The sequence below is a fragment of the Phocoena sinus genome, chromosome 2 (genome assembly GCF_008692025.1).
Source record: "Phocoena sinus isolate mPhoSin1 chromosome 2, mPhoSin1.pri, whole genome shotgun sequence".
Lineage (NCBI taxonomy): Eukaryota > Metazoa > Chordata > Mammalia > Artiodactyla > Phocoenidae > Phocoena > Phocoena sinus.
The window spans coordinates 77,636,229-77,658,692 of record NC_045764.1 but is presented as its reverse complement, the minus strand read 5'-3'; the positions used below and the strand labels follow the sequence as shown (position 1 = coordinate 77,658,692).

Below are 22,464 nucleotides of genomic sequence, written 5' to 3'. Positions count from 1 at the left end.
AGTGGGTCAGGACAATTAAAGCCATCACTACCTTTCATCTGGATTATTTCAGTAAGTCTTCTAATTGGTCTTCCTGCTTTCATACTTGTCCCACCATAATTTATTCTCCACACAACAGCCACAGTGATACTTTTAAGATGTGGATCATCTTTTCAATAAAACAGTCCTGAAGTCAATTGGATATCCCTACGGGAAAAAGTTGTACCTTGACCCCCTACCAACATAAAAACCAAATTCAGATTTGAGTGTGTGAAAGATTAAGCTTTTAGAAAAAAAGCATAGAAAAATAGATTTGTAACCTTGGAACAGGCAGAGATTCTTAAACAGTGCACACACCAAAGGATGTTAACCATAAAGGGGAAAATGCACAAATTGGACTATGTTAAAATGAAGAATTTATGTTTATTAAAGATATCATTAAGAGAGTGAAAAGGCAGCCTACATAAAATATTTATATAGCTACAATAAAAGGTTTTGTATCAAAAATACGTGGACTCCTACAAATCAGCAAGTAAATGACAAATAATCCAATAGGAAAAAAGTGAGCAAAAAATGTGAATAACCATTTCACCATAAAACACCTGAATGTCCAATAAACATGAATTCATTGTGATTCACCAGTAGTAACTTGGCTGCTAAAAATGTCTATTAAGTCTCCCACTGCATTAATAAACAGATTTGCAACAAAAGAGCTAATCGTTACACAAATCTCTTTACTAATAAGAATGCTGGAATGTTATATAATATTCTGCAGAGTTTTTATTTTACTGTTAGAAATTCTATTTTCTGAGAGTTCTCCCTCACCATCCTTACACTTTGGCTTTTTAGTGTTATTCTTAAAATGTGGGTGATACAAAGTAGAAGGCAATCATCAGTGGACCTTTTTTTGGTGAGACTCTGTGTTCAAAGTAGTACTGCTTTGGGTGGGAGTTGGACTAGGTATCCTCTGAAGTCTCATTGAAAAATGAGTCTTTGATTCTGGGAAAGGTCATTTGGTCTTACTTGGTATTTATAATTACTCAGAAATGATGTAGGGGTCCTTTAATTCACCTGCACTTCAAGGAGTTTCCAAAATCGGAGTTTACTTTTACCCTGCTTAAAATCTGAACCCTTACAACCAGGGTTCCCAAAATTGGGTGTGGTACATTCCATCAACATAAGTGACCTGCCAAGAGGATTCCTGTCATTTCGACTCTTTCCTCCACTCCTCTGGGAGTGGACATGCCTTCAATTTTTGAGGTGGAGTAAGCGTTAGAAATTTCTGGTCATGTTCTTCCTACCCCTCTTTTCTGGGGCTTCCAAGTATTTAGCATAAATTCAGATAGGTTAGTGTAACATGATGAATCAAAGATGAAATTTAAAGTAATTTTATTTAAGGAAATGAAATCCTGCATTTACAATAGAAAAATCACTTATATAAGTAAAGGATAGGATGACTTGGTTTCTGTGGTTCAGTTTTTTTTTTTTAGTCTAATTTGTGCCCCAAAAGGTAGTATGACTGTTAAAATTTTTAAAAACCCAGTATATTCTTGACGGCACTTACGGAGTAATGAAATGCAGAGTTGTAAAGGAAGGCAGGTTTCCATGTTTCTCTTCTTTTGTGTCTTCTTATATTTCCTTTTCTCTTTGCCATTTTGTGTTTTTAGTCCTTACTTTCTATCCCCTTCTTTTTCTTTGCTGATTGGGGGAAAGGGCATTTAATTGCTTTTGAAAAAAAATCAGTGGACTCTATCTCTCTATCAGATGAAAGATGGGATCCTCTTTATATTTGGTTCTCACCGCACTAGAAACTTCCAAGACTAGCTAGATTCTCACTCTTTAGGCCTTGGGCAAAGGAAGCGTGTTCAGCTCTGACCTTAGAGTTTACTCAGGTGTTTGATCAACTTGTCCCAATCAGTGCATATCTGTTTTATCCTTGAGACTGATTGTTCTCACAGCCTTCAGATGGCATGATCTGGGTCTAAATGAAAACCAATTTGACAACTCTTAGGGCAGAATACAGCTTATCTCCCAGACCACTTTTGTTTGAAAATCACTTGCCTTAAAAGGCTGTATTGTTCTCACATGGGCCACCTACTCAGAAGACCCATCTTCTGTGAAATGGTGGGTAGTTTCATCTCCACCTTTAGTATGATCAGAAGGTACGTATTACTCCATTCAGGTTTGAATAGAGGTCCCCTTCCTTGTTCAGTAGGCCTTATGGATTGTGTCAGCCCCAGGCAATTGTCTGTCCACTCTTCTGGAACCACCCACAGTGTGTTTTGGATCTGAACCTCAAGACACCTGACCTTAATTGTGAAACTTGTTTTTCATCCAAGTAAGGTATAAACTTTTCTACTTGTTGACACCTATTAAGGGCACAGGCTTGGGTCTTCATCTCATAACCCCACCATCTGTCAGATTGACTAACCCATAAATGTTTGATGGAATTTATCAAACTCAAATTCTTCCATCTAGTCAACTCTTGGATATTTGTGATTGGATTGGGGAGGAATGGGTTGGCAAGGAATGGGAATGAACTGTGCCTGTCAGTCCTCAGCCTTAACTTGACTGTTGATTGTGTCCTATGCCAAAAGAATGTAGGTAAAATTATCTTTTGAAGAGTTCTTTATAAACTAATATTAACATTAGTTTGTATTTTTGGAGCTTAGACAAGCAATGGAGAGTTGCAACTTACTGTTGTGAAATGTATGTTTTTGCTACGGAACAAGACAACTTAGAATTCTTTTTTTTTTTTTTTTTTTTTTTTTTTGTGGTATCGGGCCTCTCACTGTTGTGGACTCTCCCGTTGCGGAGCACAGGCTCCGGACGCGCAGGCTTAGCGGCCATGGCTCATGGGCCCAGCTGCTCCGCGGCATGTGGGATCTTCCCGGACCAGGGCACGAACCCGTGTCCCCTGCATTGGCAGGCGGACTCTCAACCACTGTGCCACCAGGGAAGCCCAGAATTCTTTTTTTTTAATTCCAAGAAAATTTGTTATAGTAATGACTGTCTCAAATAGTTCATACATCTTATACAAACAACTGGGTAAAATAATTTCTTGAATCAGTAATTTGCTATTTCTTGAACAATTGTTATAAATCCTATCCAGATTAGTCAAACCCATCTGTCATATCTTGAGCATTTCTCAGTTTGGGGTCAGAAAATACTGAGTCTGATTAATGTAAACCATGTAAGTCTAGGTACTCAAAATACTTTTGCACACAAAATATTTATGAAATACGTGTTTGGCTTGATATACAAATATGTATATAAATGTATATCTTTCAATACATGATGCTCTTCTCCTAGTGTTGAGGTTCTTATCTTAGGGTGGAGTCTAGAGACTCCCAGAATGGAAGGAAAATCAGTGAACTTGGACAGGGAGAAAATTGTCATTTTTATTTTTCCAGTCTCCAAGTAAAATTTAGCATTTCCTTCAATTTTGAATGAGGGTAGCAAAACAGTCCTGATAGTATCTATGATTTTTATCACTAATAGAACAGATATTCTCATAGTATAATATAGTTGTTGCAGATATCTTTAAACTGTCATTTATGATTTGAAATTACCATTGTTACTAGGCCTGGTTCTAGATCTAACTATTTAATGTGTTAATTTAAAGGCACATATATTACTATGCAGCAAATTTCTTTAACATTTTAATAACATACCAGTTTACTTTACAATGCTACATATTTTGCTTTGTACTTTTAAAAACATTATTGTGAAGACTGCCAAAGAGGCCCAGGATGCATACACGCCCACACACAAATAAAACCCCTCTGCTAGAATATCCCAGTAAAATTTTTATAATATTTTCTCATAGGTGTTTCAAGAGAAATTAGATATACATTAAGTTACTAATAGTTGATAAATTGTATTCAGCTGATGTTTACTGTTAAAATTGTCCACATACTGTAATTTATGTATAATATTTATGTAAAAGTAGTAACCCCATAATACAGTAGTCAGAAGTTTTTCTTATTTGTCAGACACCTAAGATTAAACAAAAAGACATAGGATTCATTTTAATTCATGAAAAGAGTTCTTGTGAAAAGTAATTTTGAAAGAATTAAAGATTATTGTCTTTTAAATCTCAGACTGAGTATGCATTATTATATTTCAGGAGTACCCAGACTTCTAAGTCCCTAAGAAATAAATAGTTCCTAACAAATTAAAGGTGAAATAAAAATGTATTTACATTTTGGAATCTCATTTGAATTAGGTTCATTGTCATTTTTTTTTTTTTTTTTTTTTTTTTTATGCGTTACGCGGGCCTCTCACCGTTGTGGCCTCTCCCGCTGCGGAGGACAGGCTCCGGACGCGCAGGCCCAGCGGCCATGGCTCACGGGCCCAGCCGCTCCGCGGCATGCGGGATCCTCCCAGACCGGGGCACGAACCCGTGTCCCCTGCATCGGCAGGCGGACTCTCAACCACTGCGCCACCAGGGAAGCCCCGGTTCATTGTCATTTTAAAAACAAACTACCAACTTTCCATTTCAGAAGGAACTTTTACTTTGAAATATTTTGAGCTTATATTAAATGAGTTTTCATTCTCTCTGGTTTGAATATCCTCTGAAAAGAAGTTTAGAAATTTTAATAGGCACAGGCAGTAAGTTTTAAAACTTGACATTTTCTTAAACAGTCTATCTGATGGGTAGCCTCCACACAGATACTTAAATTAAGATTGTATTTGAAATCTGTACTTTATTAAAAAACAGACCTAATATTGATCTCTCACTCTGTTCCCTTTACCACCTCAACAATTAAAAAAACAAAAAATAAGATTCCTTACTAGTATATTTGAGTGAAAGTATAACAGTTGTTGCTTAGTTTCAAGTCTTTACTGGTTGTTTGAGATAACGTTTCAGGAAGAATTTACAAGGTAAAAAGGACTTGGTGAGTATTTCAGCTATTAATAAGTTGATAGTGTATTGTGAATGACAGCTCATTGGCATAGTCTTTTTTTTTTTAAACTTTATGATATTGGTTTAAAATGTTACTGTCTCCCAATTCTGTCCTGCCAAGTGTATGAGACATGATTTGTTGTGTTTTTCTTTTCATAAATTTATTTATTTTATTTCATTTTATTTTTGGCTGCGTTGGGTCTTTGTTGTTGCACGCGGGCTTTCTCTAGTTGCGGCGAGCGGGGGCTGCTTTTCATTGTGGTGTGTGGGCTTCTCATTGCAGTGGCTTCTCTTGTTGCAGAGCAGTTGCTCTAGACACACGGGCTTCAGTAGTTGTGGCTCACAGGCTCAGTAGTTGTGGCTCACGGGCTCTAGAGTACAGGCTCACTAGTTGTGGTGCACAGGCTGAGTTGCTCCGCGGCGTATGGGATCTTCCCGGACCAGGGCTCGAACCCGTGTCCCCTGCGTTGGCAGGCGGATTCTTAACCACTGTGCCACCAGGGAAGCCCCATGATTTGTTTTTAAAGGCAACATTTTCTTAAAATTGAAGACATATACTGAGAATGATTTTTAACATCTCATAAACTTGTTTAATATAGTTGATTAATAAAGTACTACCTGCAAATCATAGATGTGGGCTGTTCTTTATTTTTTCCCAGTGATCTGTCTGCCTGTTATGGTGTGTTGGCATATCCCTTCAGTCTCTTCCATATTCTTGGTCTGGCAGGGAGGGGTGTGTGTCAGAATTGCAAATGCATAATCCTTTAAGGATTTTGTGAAGCCACATTCCAAGAGTTGAAGTGTAGAATCTAAAACTGTGAGATATCACCTTGATTTTTATAAGCGGTCTTACTTGTGAAGGATATATTTAAAGAGTTAGAAATGTTTTTCTTTTTAATTTCATATGTGTATTTTGCAAATTAAAATTCTTTACGTAGAACATACTACTTGGTGGTGATAATGTGAGGCAACTAGACCACATTAATTAACCTGTTCTCATAAATCAGCATTTTTATGTGTTGGCGTTGCTTCACGTGAAATAGGTGCTTCATCAGGAACAGACAGTAAGTGCATCTTAAGACATATGCTGTAATATCCTAATGGGCCCAGAAATTATACTCCTAATTATTAAAGTGTTTTCTAATAACTAACTTTGTTATTGGAAGAATTATTTTGTATATCTAAAGGTTCAGTAGATGCCAAGTTCAGGTTGTAAGATTTCTACATCAGTTGGCCACTTGAATACATCAGTGGGGTGCATACATCAATGAAAACGATAGAATATTAGTACATATGTCTCTAAGTTTTTTTTAAATTAGGCACCCTATCGGTAAACAATTTTCAGCATCCCATCTATGTGGGCAGTTTTTTAAATTAATAAACTATACATTTCTATATAATCACAAGCTGATATCTCAGTGTATAGTATACAATTATGGTGACTTCATATAGCCTCAATAATTTTAAATATTTTGGATAACTTGTCAGATTTAATTACATTGTGTTTTTTTTACCCTGAAATGAAGAAAAAGAATTAGCTGTGCCATTGTCATTTTCACTTGTATCTCTATCTTTGATATTAACATCAAACTGTGATCCTTGCAGAAATCTTTTTAAGCAACATGTCTATTTGTGAAAGACTGTTTAGTTTAAAACTATATACTATTTGAAAATTGGCTTTACTGAACTTACTTAAACTCATGTGTATTGAAAAGTAAACGAGTAAGAACACTGCTGTCAATTGTCAGCACTGTGAGACACCTGCTCTCCCTCTCAAGCTGGCCTATACCATTCCTGATACTTAGCCATCAGCTTTTGAACTGTAAATATAATCCCAACAGGAATTCTTATACATTTCGGGGAAGAGTATAAATTGGCATGACAACTTCAGAGAAAGGTAATACTTATGAAGTTGAAAGTGTGCCTTGTTTAACCCAGCAGTTCCACTTCTTTGTGTCTATCCTGGAGAAACTATTATGTGTGTATAAGACGTGCAAGGATATTTGTTTAAGCATTATTCATGATAACTAGAAAAAAAAGCAGAAACTGTTTTTCTACTTTTCAGTAGGAGAATAGATCAACTGTGGTTTTATTTGTATAATGGGACATTTTATAGCAGTAAAAAATGAATGAACTAGGTGTTTACTTTTAACATATATCTCAAGATATATACCATGTAACCCCATCTGTTTAAATGTATTCAACACAAATAGCAATGTATATTGTTTGAATACATGAATATGTACTAAAAGATTCAAAATATACATGGGAATCATACCAGTTTTATGATAGTGGTTACCTTGTGGTCTGGGGTGAGATGTGAACTATATCTTTACTGTTTCAATTTCTCAGAGAGAGAAGGAAAGGGGAGAGTGTTCAATCTGAAGCAAATATGGGAAAACATTCTCACTTGTGGGTATATGAATCATACTATTGGCTCTATAGATAACCATGCTTTTGAATTTTTTTTTCATTATTTCACATGACTGGAATGGTAGTAAGCTTTTTAAGTCTTATTTATTGGATTTTTGTCTTCTTGTTTCTCATTGGTTCTCTGTACTTCCATGAATGGTCTAGAAGTTGAACTGACTGTGTGTCAGTAAATGAGGATTTTTATATGGAGCTATTTTCCTTGTTTTACAGGAAAAACTTCAGAGAGGGGCTCATTTTCCCTGTACAGCAGAGACACTGGATTACCAGGCTGTCAAGTAAGTTAATAAATAACAAAAGCAATGAGATAATTTTTTAACACATAGATAAAGACTTTAACAGAGGAGGTAGAAATTTATCCAATTTATTTCACCATTATTTGTGCATTTAATTTGTGACTAAATGTGGTGGGTTTTTAGTAATTAAACATATTTTCTTTTTTTCTGCTCCTCTGCTTAAAATGGTTTCCCTTCCACAGTTCACCAGATTTTCTTTCTCTAGCATCAAAGAATTTCATAACTCACCTCCATTTTAACTGGAGGCAAAGTAGCAATTAGCTTCCTACCTTCTTCCAAGATGCTTATTTCTGAAAATGATGTTTGTTTATTTCCTCATGAAAAGAACAGTGTTGCTGATAGAGTACAAGAAGAACATAAAATTGCTCTGTGTAGCTTGACCATCCTATGTTAAACTTACTAATGTTGGAAGTACTTTCATTTCAACCTGTTACCAAACAGGTCTGGCTGCTTGCTGCTTGAAAATCAATACCTGAGGGGCAGGTGTTGGTAGAAAGGAAGATTGCTTTTAATCAGACAGCTGGCAGTCTGGGGAGAAGGCAGACTTGTGTCCCCCTCAAAACTAACTCTGAAGATTCTGCTCAGCCAAGACAGTTTTTAAAGGGGAAAAAAGAGGAAGTAATCTCAGTTAATCATTGAGATAAGGGATCAGAGTCATTGCCATCCCCCACTGCATGTAGTCTTGTTGACTTCTTGTGATCTTTCTTTAGATGCTGTCTTGTTCACAAGTTTGTTCACAGTTTGTTCATGAGATTACTAAAGGGGAAACTAGGGGAGAGGTCTGGTCATCGGCTAATTACTTATTCTTCATTTCTTCTTCTTTGATCTATGGGAAGAACCAACAGGTTAGGCAAGGTATTGTGTCATCAAAAGATCTGAAAACTGCTTGGGCCAGAGATGACCAGACCATGGCGAATGCCTGGTTTAAGGGTAGTTATTATATAGCTTTGCTAAAGTGACAAGACACATGGGGTTTCCTGTTGAGGGCAGTTTCTTGCAAAGTGCTGCTTGCAAATCTACATGCAATTTTTTGAGCTTCCTACAGTCTCTTTGACTTGGAGTCTTTCTTTCAGCTCTTGCATATTCCTTAACATGTTGCATTTGTACTAATGGCCATTTTCTCTGCTTCTTTCCCCACATCTTTACACTGAGAATCCTACACACTCAGTTTGCCAGATTCCCATCAGTGTCAAGCCAGAAAGCATACAAAGGAAAGGCAGAATATATTAAATTAGTTTTCTGCTGTCTGCATGCCTTTCATGAGACCCACCCTAATTTTAGACATAGGCACTTAACTGTCATACTAACAATATTACTTCATTTAATACCTACCCCATAATTATGCCTTTCAGAATCATAATACTTAGGTTCAAATCCCATCTCTGCGAGTTTCTGACCTGTGGTTCTAAGACAAATCATTTAACCTTAAATCCCATCTCTGTATTGACGTCTTCATTTGAAAAATAGAATTAGCAATTTTTTCCCACATACTTTGTAAGTCTCTGAAGGCTAAACTGCATGTACTTGAAAGGGAAAGACAGTATTTTACAAAATGAATGCATATTTTAAAATGTTTCTATTCATATAACCCACCAAAAAAAGCTATTCTGAGTCCTTAATATTATTTTTAAGAAACCAAAAAGATTGAGAACCACTGGTCTAATGTTAACACTACTGTTAAACTTGAGGAAAAAAAACTGTTGTAAGGTCTTTGAAATTACAGCTGAAGCTGTTAAATTATTGTTAATGCTTATATTAATTAATGATTTTTCACTTAACATTTTTTATACTCCCTTGGCAAAGGTGCTGCTATTTAGTTAGAATCAGTGATAAGCTCCGTTTGTGTAATTCTCCAATTTTGCAAAGATGAATCTTAACAAGTTTTTGTTTGTTTGTTTTAAATGTTGAGCCTTCTTTTAATTTATTTATTTTCATTTTTGGCTGTGTTGGGTCTTCGTTTCTGTGCGAGGGCTCTCTCTAGTTGTGGCAAGCGGGGGCCACTCTTCATCGCGGTGTGCTGGCCTCTCACTGTTGTGGCCTCTCTTGTCACGGAGCACAGGGTCCAGACGCGCAGGCTCAGTAGTTGTGGCTCACGGACCTAGTTGCTCCGCGGCATGTGGGATCCTCCCAGACCAGGGCTCGAACCCGTGTGCCCTGCATTGGCAGGCAGATTCTCAACCACTGCGCCACCAGGGAAGCCTGACAGTTTTTACCAGTGATTAATATGTGTTTATACCAGATTTAATTCTCATATCAAAACATTTATTCAAACCTAGATGCATAGCACTCTAATAATAATTGTTATCATTTACTGAGCACTAACTAAGCCAGGCATTGAGTACACATTTAATCTGCCTCCCCTCCTTTTTTTTTTTTGGCCATACCCACAGCCCATGGGATCTTAGTTTCCTGACCAGGGATTGAACCCAGGCCCTCAGCAGTGAAAGCCCGGAATCCTAACCAATAGGCCACCAGGGAACTCCCACATATACTCCTTTTAACAGCACTCATTTTGCAGGTTAGAAAATGAGTGTTCTCCAGAGGTATCAGTAATTTGCTCAATGCCGTATACCTAGCAAGTGGTAAACCTTCTAAACTCCTGCTTGATGTTTTTAGCCTTGATGTAATTATACTGCAGGTAAGAATCCCTCACCTCCCTCTCATTTTAATTTGTTCAGTCATGGAGGGGCCTGAGAATTTCTATTTTTAACAAGTACCCCAGGTGATTTTAATTCACATCGACTAGGAATTATGCTTTGAGACACCCAGTTCCTCTGTATACTCCAAATACAAGCACATATGGAGTATTAAAAAAGAAGAAACTGTAAGATGCTTTTTAATAATTTTTTATCACATGTTGGAGAGATCAGGCAGGCCTAAGGAAAAGAGAACAAGGTTACGGTAATGTATGATATATAAAATAATATTCCTGTATACAGGAAGATTTATAGGTATTCAAGTCAGGGAAAGATTTGTTTTTGAAGAATTCATGGAAGCAGTGCATGGGCCCCAAAGAGAAAGCCCAAAATTCAGCACAGATGAGAGAAGATTATACTGCAACAAGGATAAATAACATCAATGAAGACCAGAGGGCTCTTAATATTTAGTGAAAGTATTCCTTACTGTGAAAGGAACAATGGCTTTGCTATTTATTACTGTTGCTTAGCTCTGGCTATGCTGTAGTTGCCAGGAGAAGTTATGATGGTTCACACCAGCTGATTTGAGGCCTAAGTAGTAAACCCAGGAAATTCAAGAGTTTAAAAAGATGTATCAATCCCATTCAAAGAAAAACCTGTATTCCAAACTGTATTTATTATAATGGGTCAGAGGAAAAAAAAATACACCAAAAAATTAATAATTGGCTGCCATTTTATCTTACCTATTCACAAGCAACATAATAATCTTAACCACACAATGATAATAGAAGAAAATATAAATAGTGACTACAAAATTATATCCAAACACCACTTTGAAATCATTTTTCTTCAACAGAATCCCCAAGGAACATTTAACCCTGCTATTAATGTACATAAAATGCTGCTGACATACTGCAAAAATCAGGCTAATTTAATAATGCCTGATGGGCCTTACTTCATGTTAAGATGATGTAATAATATGTTGCTAAATGAGTCTCCTCATATTACCTTCACGGCCATGGCATAACTGATGAGCCATTAAAAGGAAACTGGTGTAGCAGTGTTACTGGAAACATTGATAGATCATTCTGCAATTGAATTTTTTTTTTTTTTTTTTGCGGTACACGGGCCTCTCACTGTTGTGGCCTCTCCCATTGCGGAGCACAGGCTCCGGACGCGCAGGCCCAGCGGCCATGGCTCATGGGCCCAGCCGCTCCACGGCATGTGGGATCTTCCCGGACCGGGGCACGAACCCGTGTTCCCGGCATCAGCAGGCGGACTCTCAACCACTGCGCCACCAGGGAAGCCATGCAATTGAATTTTTTTTGGTTCAACACAGAGCATAGAAGCCAGCATCTTTATTAACAATAGGTATGGGGGGAGGGATAAATTGGGAGGTTGGGATTGATGTATACACACTACTATATATAAAATAGATAACTAATAAGGACCTACTGTATAGCACAGGGGACTCCGCTCAGTACTCTAATGCCCTATATGGGAAAAGAATCTAAAAATAAGTGGGTATATGTATAACTGATTCACTTTGCTGTACAGCAGAAACTAATACCATACTGTAAATCAACTGTACTCGAATAAAAATTAATTCTAAAAAAATAAGAATACTATTAACTGTCCAGAAAAAAATCCCAATAGGTATAATACTTTAATAATTGTCACCATGAAGTAAAAAATCCTTTTATGATTATGACAGTTTGTCATTGCTGCCTCTTAAACTTAAGTGTTTATTCAAATTTGTGTACGTTTTTCTCAAAGTCTTCAGCCTAGAAGAGGCAGAGTCTTATTTTTTCCCCACGGGACTTAATTTTCATCAGAGTTAAGACATTATACCCTTGAAAAAAATAACAGTTAACTTTAAAAACTCAGTTAACTGTTACTTAGAAATTTACCCATACCATTTGCTTCTTTAAAATCCTCTTTTTCCATTACAGGCAATCTCATTATATACAGACATTTGATAATGATAAAATGATAAAAGTCAATACATAAGGAAGATAAAACAGTGATAAATGTGTATTCACCTAATAACAGAGCTTCAAAATAAATGAAACAAAAATCAGTATAATTAGAGAGATAAATTCGCAGTCACAGTTGAAGATCTGAATACCTCTCTTAGCAGTTGACAGAATAACTAGACAAAAATTTAGTAAAGACATAGAACTAAATGAACCATATAAACTACCGTGACCTAACTGATACTTACAACATTCTGTTCCCAACAACTGAAGATATAAATCCCTTTCAAGGGTACATGTTACACTCAACAGGATTGAACAATGTGCTCATCTTTAAATCAGTGTCAGTAAACTGAAAAGGTTTAAAATCATATGAAGTATTTTCTCTGACCACAAACGAATTAAATTAGAAGTCAGTGAGTTACCTAGAAAAACACCAAATATTTGGAAATGAAAGGGCTGTTTCATTTAGACATGGGCATATCTAAATAACCCATGGTTTTGAAAAGAAATCAGGAGGGAATTTAGAAAATATTTCTAACTAAATTACAATGAAATATGATAAAGCAAAATTTGTTGGTGCAATTAAAGCAGTGCCTTGGAGAAAATGTGTAGCTCTAAATGCTTGTATTAAAAAAGAAGATCTACAGTACATGACCTGAGGTTCTGCCCTATGAAGCTAGAAAAAGAAGCACAAAATAAGTGGAAGGGAGAAAGCAGTACAGATAAGAGCAGGAATCAGTGTAATATTACACAAATAATAGAAAAAGCTAACAAAGCCAGAATTTGATTATTTGAAAAGACCCATAAAATGAGTAAGTCCTAGCTAAACTAATTAAAATAAAGGGGGAGAGAGAAGGAGGGGAAAGAACACTAATTACCAAAATCTGAAATGGAAGAGGTTATCACTGTAAATCATATATACATTAAAAGAATAATAAGGAAGTGTTGGGAATAACTTAATAAATTTGACAACTTTGGTGAAATAAGCAAATTTCTTGAATATTACTTACCAAAAGGGGACAAGATGAAACAGAGAGTTTGAATAGCTCTATATCTATTAATACAAGTAAATTCATTTCAAAAGCTTTTTCACAAGGAAAGCTTGACTGTCATATAGTTTCATTGGTGAATTCTTTTAAATGCTTATGGGGAAAAACAATACCAATCTTACACAAACTATTTTAGAAAATAGAGGAGGAGGGAACACTTTGCAGCTCATTTTACAAGGTGAGCAAAAGGTGAGCAACACCCTGATCCTCAAAATGCACATGTGGTTTGTACCAGAAGTGAAAGTTTGGCTTAATTGTTGAAAATCAGCCAGTGTAATTCAACACATTAACGGACTTAAGAAGAAAAACATTTCCAAAGGTGTAGAAAAAGTATTCAACAAAATCAAATATCCATGATAAAACGTCTCAACAAACTCAGCATAGAAAGCAGCTTCCTCAGTTTGATAAAAAGACTTGCATGAAAGATCTATAGCTTTTTTTGTTTGTTTGTTTTTGCCGTATGCGGGCCTCTCCTCTCCCGTTGCGGAGCACAGGCTCTGGACCGTGCAGGCTCAGCGGCCATGGCTCACGGGCCCAGCCATTCCGCGGCATGTGGGATCTTCCCGGACCGGGGCACGAACCCGTGTCCCCTGCATCGGCAGGCGGACTCTCAACCACTGCGCCCCCAGGGAAGCCCCAGATCTATAGCTTTTAAGTGTAATTGCATGCTTAAAGGTGAAAGACTAAATGTTTTCCCTCTAATATTAGTAACAAGGTAAGAATTTCCACTCTCATTACCTGAATTTTTTGTCCTAGCCAGTGTAATAAGGCAAGAGGAAAAAAGGCCTAAAACAGGAAAGGAATAAATTCAGCTGAATTGGCAGATGATATGTCTATGTACATGAGAAGTCCTAAGGAATCATCAAGAACACTTCTAGAATTAATAAGTACTTTTAGGTATGTCACAGGTTACATAGGCAATCTCAAAAAGTCAATTATATTTCTGTATACTAGCAATGAACAATTAGAAATTGAAATTATCAAAACAGTATTGTTTAAAATGGGACCTAATCAAGCTTACAAGCTTTTGCACAGCAGAAGAAACCATAAAAAAATAGAAAAGACAGCCTACAGAATGGGAGAAAATATTTGCAAATGATGAAACAGACAAGGGCTTAATCTCCAAAATATACAAACAGCTCATACAACTCAGCAAAAAAACAAACAACCCAATCAGAAAATGGGCAGAAGATCTTAATAGGCATTTCTCCAAAGAAGACATAGAGATGGCCAGTAGGCACATGAAAAGATGCTCAATATCACTAATTATTAGAGAAATGCAAATCAAAGCTACAATGAGGTACCACCTCACACTGGTCAGAATGGCCATCATTAAAAAGTCCACAGGGGCTTCCCTGGTGGTCCAGTGGGTTAGACTCTGCACTCCCAATGTAGGGGGCCTGGGTTTGATCCCCAGGTGGGGAATTACATCCCGCATGCATGCTGCAACTAAGAGTTCTCATGCTGCAACTAAGAGTTCTCATGCCGCAGCCAAGAGTCCACATGCTGCAACAAAGATCCTGTGTGCTGCAGCTAAGACCCGGTGCAGCCTAAATAAATAAATAAATATTTTTAAAGTCTGCAAATAACAAATGCTGGAGAGGGTGTGGAGAAAAGGGAACCCTCCTATACTGTTGGTGGGAATGTAAGTTGGTACAACCACTATGGAAAACAGTATGGAGGTTCCTCAGAAAACTAAAAACAGAATTACCATATGATTCAGCAGCCCTACTCCTGGGCATATACCTGGACCAAACTATAATTCAGAAAGATACATGCACCCTGAATGTTCATAGCAGCACTATTCACAATAGCCAAAACATGGAAACAACCTAAATGTCCATCAACAAATGAGTGGATAAAGAAGATGTGGTACATATATACAATAGAATACTACTCAGCCATAAAAAGAACAAAATAATGCCATTTGCAGCAGCATGGATGCAACTAGAGATTATCACACTAAGTGAAGTAAGTCAGAAAGAGAAAGACAAATACCATATGATACCACGTATATGTAGAATCTAAAATATGGAACAAATGAACCTATCTACAAAACAGAAACAGACTCACAGACAGAGAACAGACTTGTGGTTGCCAAGGGGAGGGAGAGGGAGGGATTGGGATTTTGAGGTTGGTAGATGCGAACTATTACATTTAGAATGGATAAACAACAAGGTCCTAATGTATAGCACAGGGAACTATATTCAGTATCCTGTGATAAACCATAATGGAAAAGAATAAAAAAAAAATGTATATATATGTATAACTGAGTCACTTTGCTGTGCATCAGAGATTGGCACAATATTGTAAATCAACTATATTTCTATTTTTTAAAAACAGTATTGTTTAGAGTCACACCAAAAATTATAAAATACAGAGGGATAAATTTAACAAAAGATAAGACTTCAACAATGAAAACTATAAAATATTGCTGATAGAAATCAAAGAAGATCTAAATAAATAGAGACATGTACCATGTTGATGAATTGGAAGACTCAGTATCATTTAGATGTTAGTTCCACTGGGCTATAGATTTAATGGAATCTCAGTCAGAATTGCAGGAGGCTCTTTATAAAACATTGACAAGATTATTTAAAAGTTGATCTGAAATTCAGGCAGAGAATTAAGAAGAGCCAGAAGAATCTTCGAAAAGAAAGGAAGAAGGACTTTACCTGACTTAAAGACTTCCTGTAAAGCAATACTAATCAAGACAGAGTTAGTTTTCATATAAAAACTGACAAATAGATCATGGAACAGGATAGAGTCCAGAAAGGGATCCATCCCTATATGGCAAATGGTGTTTGATAACAGCACTCCAGCAATTCAGTAAGAAAAGAAACATCTCTCTTTAATATATGGTGCTGGGACAACTATAAAACAATACTAAAAAAAAAAAAAAGAACTTCAACTCTTAACTTATGTCATAGACAAACATAAGTTTGAGATGGATCATGGACTTAAATATGAGCTAAAATAATAAAGCTGCTAGGGAAAAAATAGATTAATATCTTTACCACTTCAAGATAAACAAAAATTTTTTACGGAAGATATAGAAAGCATAGAACATGCAAGAAAAATTGATGAATTGAACTTAATTAAAATTTAAAGCTTGCATTCATCCCAGAACACCACCAAGAAAAGGAAGAGAGAAGCCACAGAATAGAAGGTATTAGCAACACATTTATTTGACAGAGGACTTAGGTGTAGACTATATAATGATTCCTGACAACTCAGTAATAAGAAAGAAGCAATCCAATTTTTTTACAACAGACATTTCACAAAAGACAATATACAAACGGGCAGTCAGCACGTTAAAAAATGCTCCACATTGTTAGCTGTCAGGTACATGAAAATTAAAACCACAATGACCTGACAGTACACACCTACCAGAATAGCTAAAAATTTGTTTTATTTTTTTTATATTGAAGTAGAGTTGATTTACCATGTTGTGGCAATCTCTGCTGTACAGCAAAGTGACTCAGTTATACCCATAGAGACTTTTTTTTTGCGGTATGCGGGCCTCTCACTGCTGTGACCTCTCCAGTTGCGGAGCACAGGCTCCGGACGCGCAGGCTCAGCGGCCATGGCTCACGGACCCATCTGCTCTGCGGCATGTAGGATCCTCCCGGACCGGGGCACGAACCCGTGTCCCCTGCATCGGCAGGCGGACTCTCAACCATTGTGCCACCAGGGAAGCCCGGGACATTCTTTTTTTATATTCTTTGCCATTATGGTTTATCACAGGATATTGAATGTAGTTCCCTGTGCTATACATTAGGACCTTGCTGTTCAAGATAGCTAAAATTTTTTGAAAGCTAAAGTTAAAATTGCTAGTTGGACTGTAAAATGGTACGATGACTTTGGAAAAATGTTTGGCAATTTCTTATAAAGTTAAATATGCATCTACTCCATGACTCCACAGGTTTACTTCCAGGTGTTTATCCAAGAAAAATGAAAACATTGTTCACCAAAAGCTTTCATCAAAAATGTTCACAGCATCTTTATTCATTATAGCCTAAAACTAGAAACATCCCAGTTACTCATCAGCAGGAGAGTGGATATATGACCTGTGTTATGTTCATAAATTGAATGCTATTCAACAATAAAATGGAATGATCTAGTGATCTCAATAATGTTATGCTGAGTGGAAGAGGCCAAATCTCAAAACTACGGTATGACAGCTATAATAGGCAAAACTCTCCTGTGTTGATAAAAATCAAATCAATGGTTGCCACTGGGAGAAGTGTTCTACTGTGAAGGTAACTCATTTCTGAGATGACAGAAATGTCTTGTTTCTTAATATGCATTCATCAAAACTGATTAAGTGGTACAGTTAAGATCTGAACATTTTATTGTATGTAAAGAACAGCTTAGGGGCTTCCCTGTTGGCGCAGTGGTTGGGGGTCCACCTGCCAATGCAGAGGACGTGGGTTCGTGCCCCGGTCCAGGAGGATCCCACATGCTGTGGAGTGGCTGGGCCCGTGAGCCATGGCCGCTGGGCCTGTGCGTCCTCCGCCACGGGAGAGGCCACGGCAGTGGGAGGCCAGCGTACCGCAAAAAAGAAAAAAAGAACAGCTTAGTTTTTTAAAAAATTAAATGAAAAGAAATATCATTTATAGTAGCATCTAAGAAACTTGATTTAAATACTTAAGAGTAAATGTTAGAAGACATGCAAGACCACTGAAAACTGCTAAACTGCTAAGCAAACAGTTTGCTTGGAGAAATTTTGAAAGACCTCAGCAAATGCAAAGATGTACCATGTTCATGAACAGGAAGACAATATTCTTAAAATATCAGTTCTTCCCAAATTGATCCGTAGATTAAGTGCAATCCCAATTATAACCCTACCAAGATTCTTTGTGTTTGTATAGGAATTTACAAGCTAATTTTAAAATTTCTTTAGAAAAACGAATGACCTGGAATACCAAAGCAGTCTTGAGAAGTGAAGAACAAAGTTGGAGAATTTATGCTACCTGACTCTAACATAAGATGTAGTATAAAGCTGTTGTAATTAAACAGCATGGTACTGGTGTGATTGAGAAATATGACACTGGTATAGAATAGAGCCCAGAAGTACACCCACATTTATGCAGTTCATTTGATTTTCAGCAGTGTTTGTCAAAGTATTCCAATGGGAAAAGGAAAGATTCTTCATAAAAAGTGCAGTAACAAATGGATATTCATATGGAAAATTATGAATGTTAGTCCTTCTCTTACACTGAAAGCAGAAGTTATTCAAGATGGATCCTAGACCTAAATGTAAAAGCTAAAACTACAAAGCTTTAAGAAGAAAACATAGGAGAATCTCTCTTCAATTAGGGGATAAGCAAAGCTTTCTTACACAGAATACAGAAAGAAAAAAACTGTAAAAGAAAAAAATGATAACTTAGACTTAATCAAAAGTAGACTTCTGCTTATTAAAAAGCATAGGTTGGGCTTCCCTGGTGGCTCAGTGGTTGAGAGTCTGCCTGCCGATGCAGGGGACGCGGGTTCGTGCCCCAGTCTGGGAAGATCCCACATGCCGCGGAGCGGCTGGGCCCGTGTGCCATGGCCACTGAGCCTGCGCGTCCAGAGTCTGTGCTCTGCAACGGGAGAGGCCACAACAGTGAGAGGCCCGCGTATCTCAAAAAAAAAAAAAAAGCATAGGTTAAAGAAAAAGAGTAGACAAGCCACAATCTGGGAGTCGATATTTGCAAAACATATATCTGACAAAGTACTAGTATCCAGGATATAAAAAGAACTCCTACAAATCTATAAGGTTACCCAAGGCTTCTCCAACTTTTCTTTTTATGACAAGGTTAAGTGCAGTTGATGAACAAATTTCCAGTCCCTTCTAGACTTTTAATTCTATTATAATTTCAAGAATAGGATCATTTCTAGTTGGTAACATGACTACAAGCTGTTACATAAAAGATACCCATGGTGTAGCTACTTCTTTTTCCTTCTTTCTTCCTCCCCCCGCCACCCACCCAGTAATACTTTTTCTCTTTAGGAAGACAGGTTTCCTTAGCCAGTGACAACTAACAATTTTAGAGGTTGAACAGTTACTTGATGGGGTAATTTCTGACAGCATACTTAGAGAAAACCGTAAACGATGAGGCCAGTGGAATAATTATCTAGCCTGAGATATCCATAAGTATATACAAAAGTCTTAATTCTGTAGAGGAGGAAAGTTTTCTTCAACCCTCTTAGAGTTCCTGGTTGGATCTGAAAAGCAAACTGACAAAGACAGATTAACAGGAGAAAAGCTTACATATTCATTTAATATAAGTTTTGCATGACACAGAAGTCTTCATCAGGAAATGAAGACCAAAAGAAACAGAGCTATGTACTTTCATGCTGTTTGATGAAGAGTAGGCATTATGGATGAATATGATATAGATTAAGAAGTATGAGGTAATTATAAACTGGGGGAAACTTAGTAAGGCCTGTTTGTTAGAATTCTTCTTGACATCCCTTTTTGTTTGGACGTAAGGATGCTCCTTTTTTCTGTGTATCGGGAAGGCACATCTCACGTGAGGATAGCCTGTTCCAAGGAAGAAGGGCTGGGGTGGGGGTGGAGGGTGTCAGAGTGACCTTCCTGGTTCTATCAGTTTCCCAAACTCCTCAGCTTAAAATATTCAGTATGCCAAGATACCATATCTTGGGGAGTTGTATCCTGAACTCCATCATTCATTTACTCTTAAAATTAAGTTTTTAAGTTGTTAAGATGGAATTTTTAATGCATTTTAAATTATTTCAATATCTCCAATTGTTTAATCACTAGATATAGTTTGGTTTGACGTAGTTCTTTTACAAATTTCTATAAATTTATTATTTTATTTTATTTTTTAATTTAATTTAATTTTTTTATACAGCAGGTTCTTATTAGTCATCAATTTTATACACATCAGTGTATACATGTCAATCCCAATCGCCCAATTCATCACACCACCACCACCACCACCCGCCGCTTTCCCCCCTTGGTGTCCATACGTTTGTTCTCTACATCTGTGTCTCAGTTTCTGCCCTGCAAACCAGTTCATCTGTACCATTTTTCCAGGTTCCACATATATGCGTTAATATACGATATTTGTTTTTCTCTTTCTGACCTACTTCACTCTGTGTGACAATCTCTAAATCCATCCATGTCTCATCAAATGACCCAATTTCATTCCTTTTTTGGCTGAGTAATATTCCATTGTATATATCTACCACATCTCCTTCATCCATTCATCTGTCGATGGGCATCTAGGTTGCTTCCATGACTTGGCTATTGTAAATAGTGCTGCAGTGAACATTGGGGTGCATGTGTCTTTTTGAATTATGGTTTTCTCTGGGTATATGCCCAGTAGTGGGATTACTGGATCATATGGTAATTCTATTTTTAGTCTTTTAAGGAGCCTCCATACTGTTCTCCATAGTGGCTGTATCAATTTACATTCCCACCAGCAGTGCAAGAGGGTTCCCTTTGCTCCACACCCTCTCCAGGATTTGTTGTTTGTAGATTTTCTGATGATGCCCATTCTGACTGGTGTGAGATGATACCTCATTATAGTTTGGGGTTGCATTTCTCTAATAATTAGTGATGTTGAGCAGCTTTTCATGTGCCTCTTGGCCATCTGTATGTCTTCTTTGGAGAAATGTCTATTTAGGTCTTCTGCCCGTTTTGGATAGGGTTGTTTGTTGTTTTAATATTGAGCTGCATGAGCTGTTTATATATTTTGGACATTAATCCTTTGTTCATTCATTTGCAAATATTTTCTCCCATTCTGAGGGTTGTGTTTTCATCTTGTTTATGGTTTCCTTTGCTGTGCAAAAACTTTGAAGTTTCATTAGGTCACATTTGTTTATTTTTGGTTTTATTTCCATTACTCTAGGAGGTGGATCAAAAAAGATCCTGCTCTGATTGATGTCCAAGAGTGTTCTTCCTGTGTTTTCCTCTAAGAGTTTTATAGTGTCTGGCCTTACATTTAGGTCTCTAATCCATTTTGAGTTTATTTTTGTGTATGGTGTTAAGGAGTGTTCTAATTTCATTCTTTTACATGTACCTGTCCAGTTTCCCCAGCACCACTTTTTGAAGAGGCTGTCTTTTCTCCATTGTATATCCTTGCCTCCTTTGTCATAGATTAGTTGAACATAGGTGTGTGGGTTTATCTCTGGGCTTTCTATCTTGTTCCATTGACCTATGTTTCTGTTTTTGTGCCAGTACCATATTTTCTTGCCTACTGTAGCTTTGTAGTATAGTCTGAAGCCAGGAAGTCTGATTCCTCCAGCTCCGTTTTTTTCCCTCAAGACTCCTTTGGCTATTCGGGGTCTTTTGTGTCTCCATACAAATTTTAAGATTTTTTGTTCTAGTTCTGTAAAAAATGCCATTGGTAATTTGATATGGATTGCATTGAATCTGTAGATTGCTTTGGGTAGTATAGTCATTTTCACAATATTGATTCTTCCATTCCAAGAACATGGTATATCTCTCCATCTGTTGGTATCATCTTTAATTTCTTTCATCAGTGTCTTATAGTTTTCTGCATACAGGTCTTTTGTCTCCCTAGGTAAGTTTATTCCTAGGTATTTTGTTCTTTTTCTTGCAGTGATAAATGGGAGTGTTTCCTTAATTTCTCTTTCAGATTTTTCGTCATTAATGTATAGAAATGCAAGAGATTTCTGTGCATTAATTTTGTATCCTGCCACTTTACCAAATTCACTGATTAGCTCTAGTACTTTTCTGTTGGCATCTTTAGGATTCTCTATGTATACCATCATGACATCTGCAAACAGTGACAGTTTTACTTCTTCTTTTCCAATTTGGATTCCTTTTATTTCTTTTTCTTCTCTGCTGGGGCTAGGACTTCCAAAACTATGTTGAATAATAGTGGTGAGAGTGGACATCCTTCCCTTGTTCCTGATCTTAGAGGAAATGCTTTCAGTTTTTCACCATTGAGAATGATGTTTGCTGTGGGTTTGTCATATATGGCCTTTATTATATTGAGGTAGGTTCCCTCTATGCCCACTTTCTGGAGAATTTTTATCATATATGGGTGTTGAATTTTCTCAAAAGCTTTTTCTGCATCTGATGAGATGATCATATGGTTTTTATTCTTCAGTTTGTTAATATGGTGTATCACATTGATTGATTTGTGTATATTGAAGAACCCTTTCATCCCTGGGATAAATCCCACTTGGTCATGGTGTATGATCCTT

The 22,464-nt window shown here is 37.0% G+C and overlaps 1 protein-coding gene across 1 annotated transcript in view; it reads left to right on the top strand.

Moving 5' to 3' along the window:
- The window catches only part of TCF12 (transcription factor 12), a 393,445-nt gene that overhangs the window by 261,472 nt on the left and 109,509 nt on the right, over positions 1-22,464 (top strand). The window contains 1 exon segment of the mRNA XM_032621190.1: positions 7,532-7,596. Within this exon segment, the coding sequence (XP_032477081.1) occupies positions 7,532-7,596 (65 nt within the window).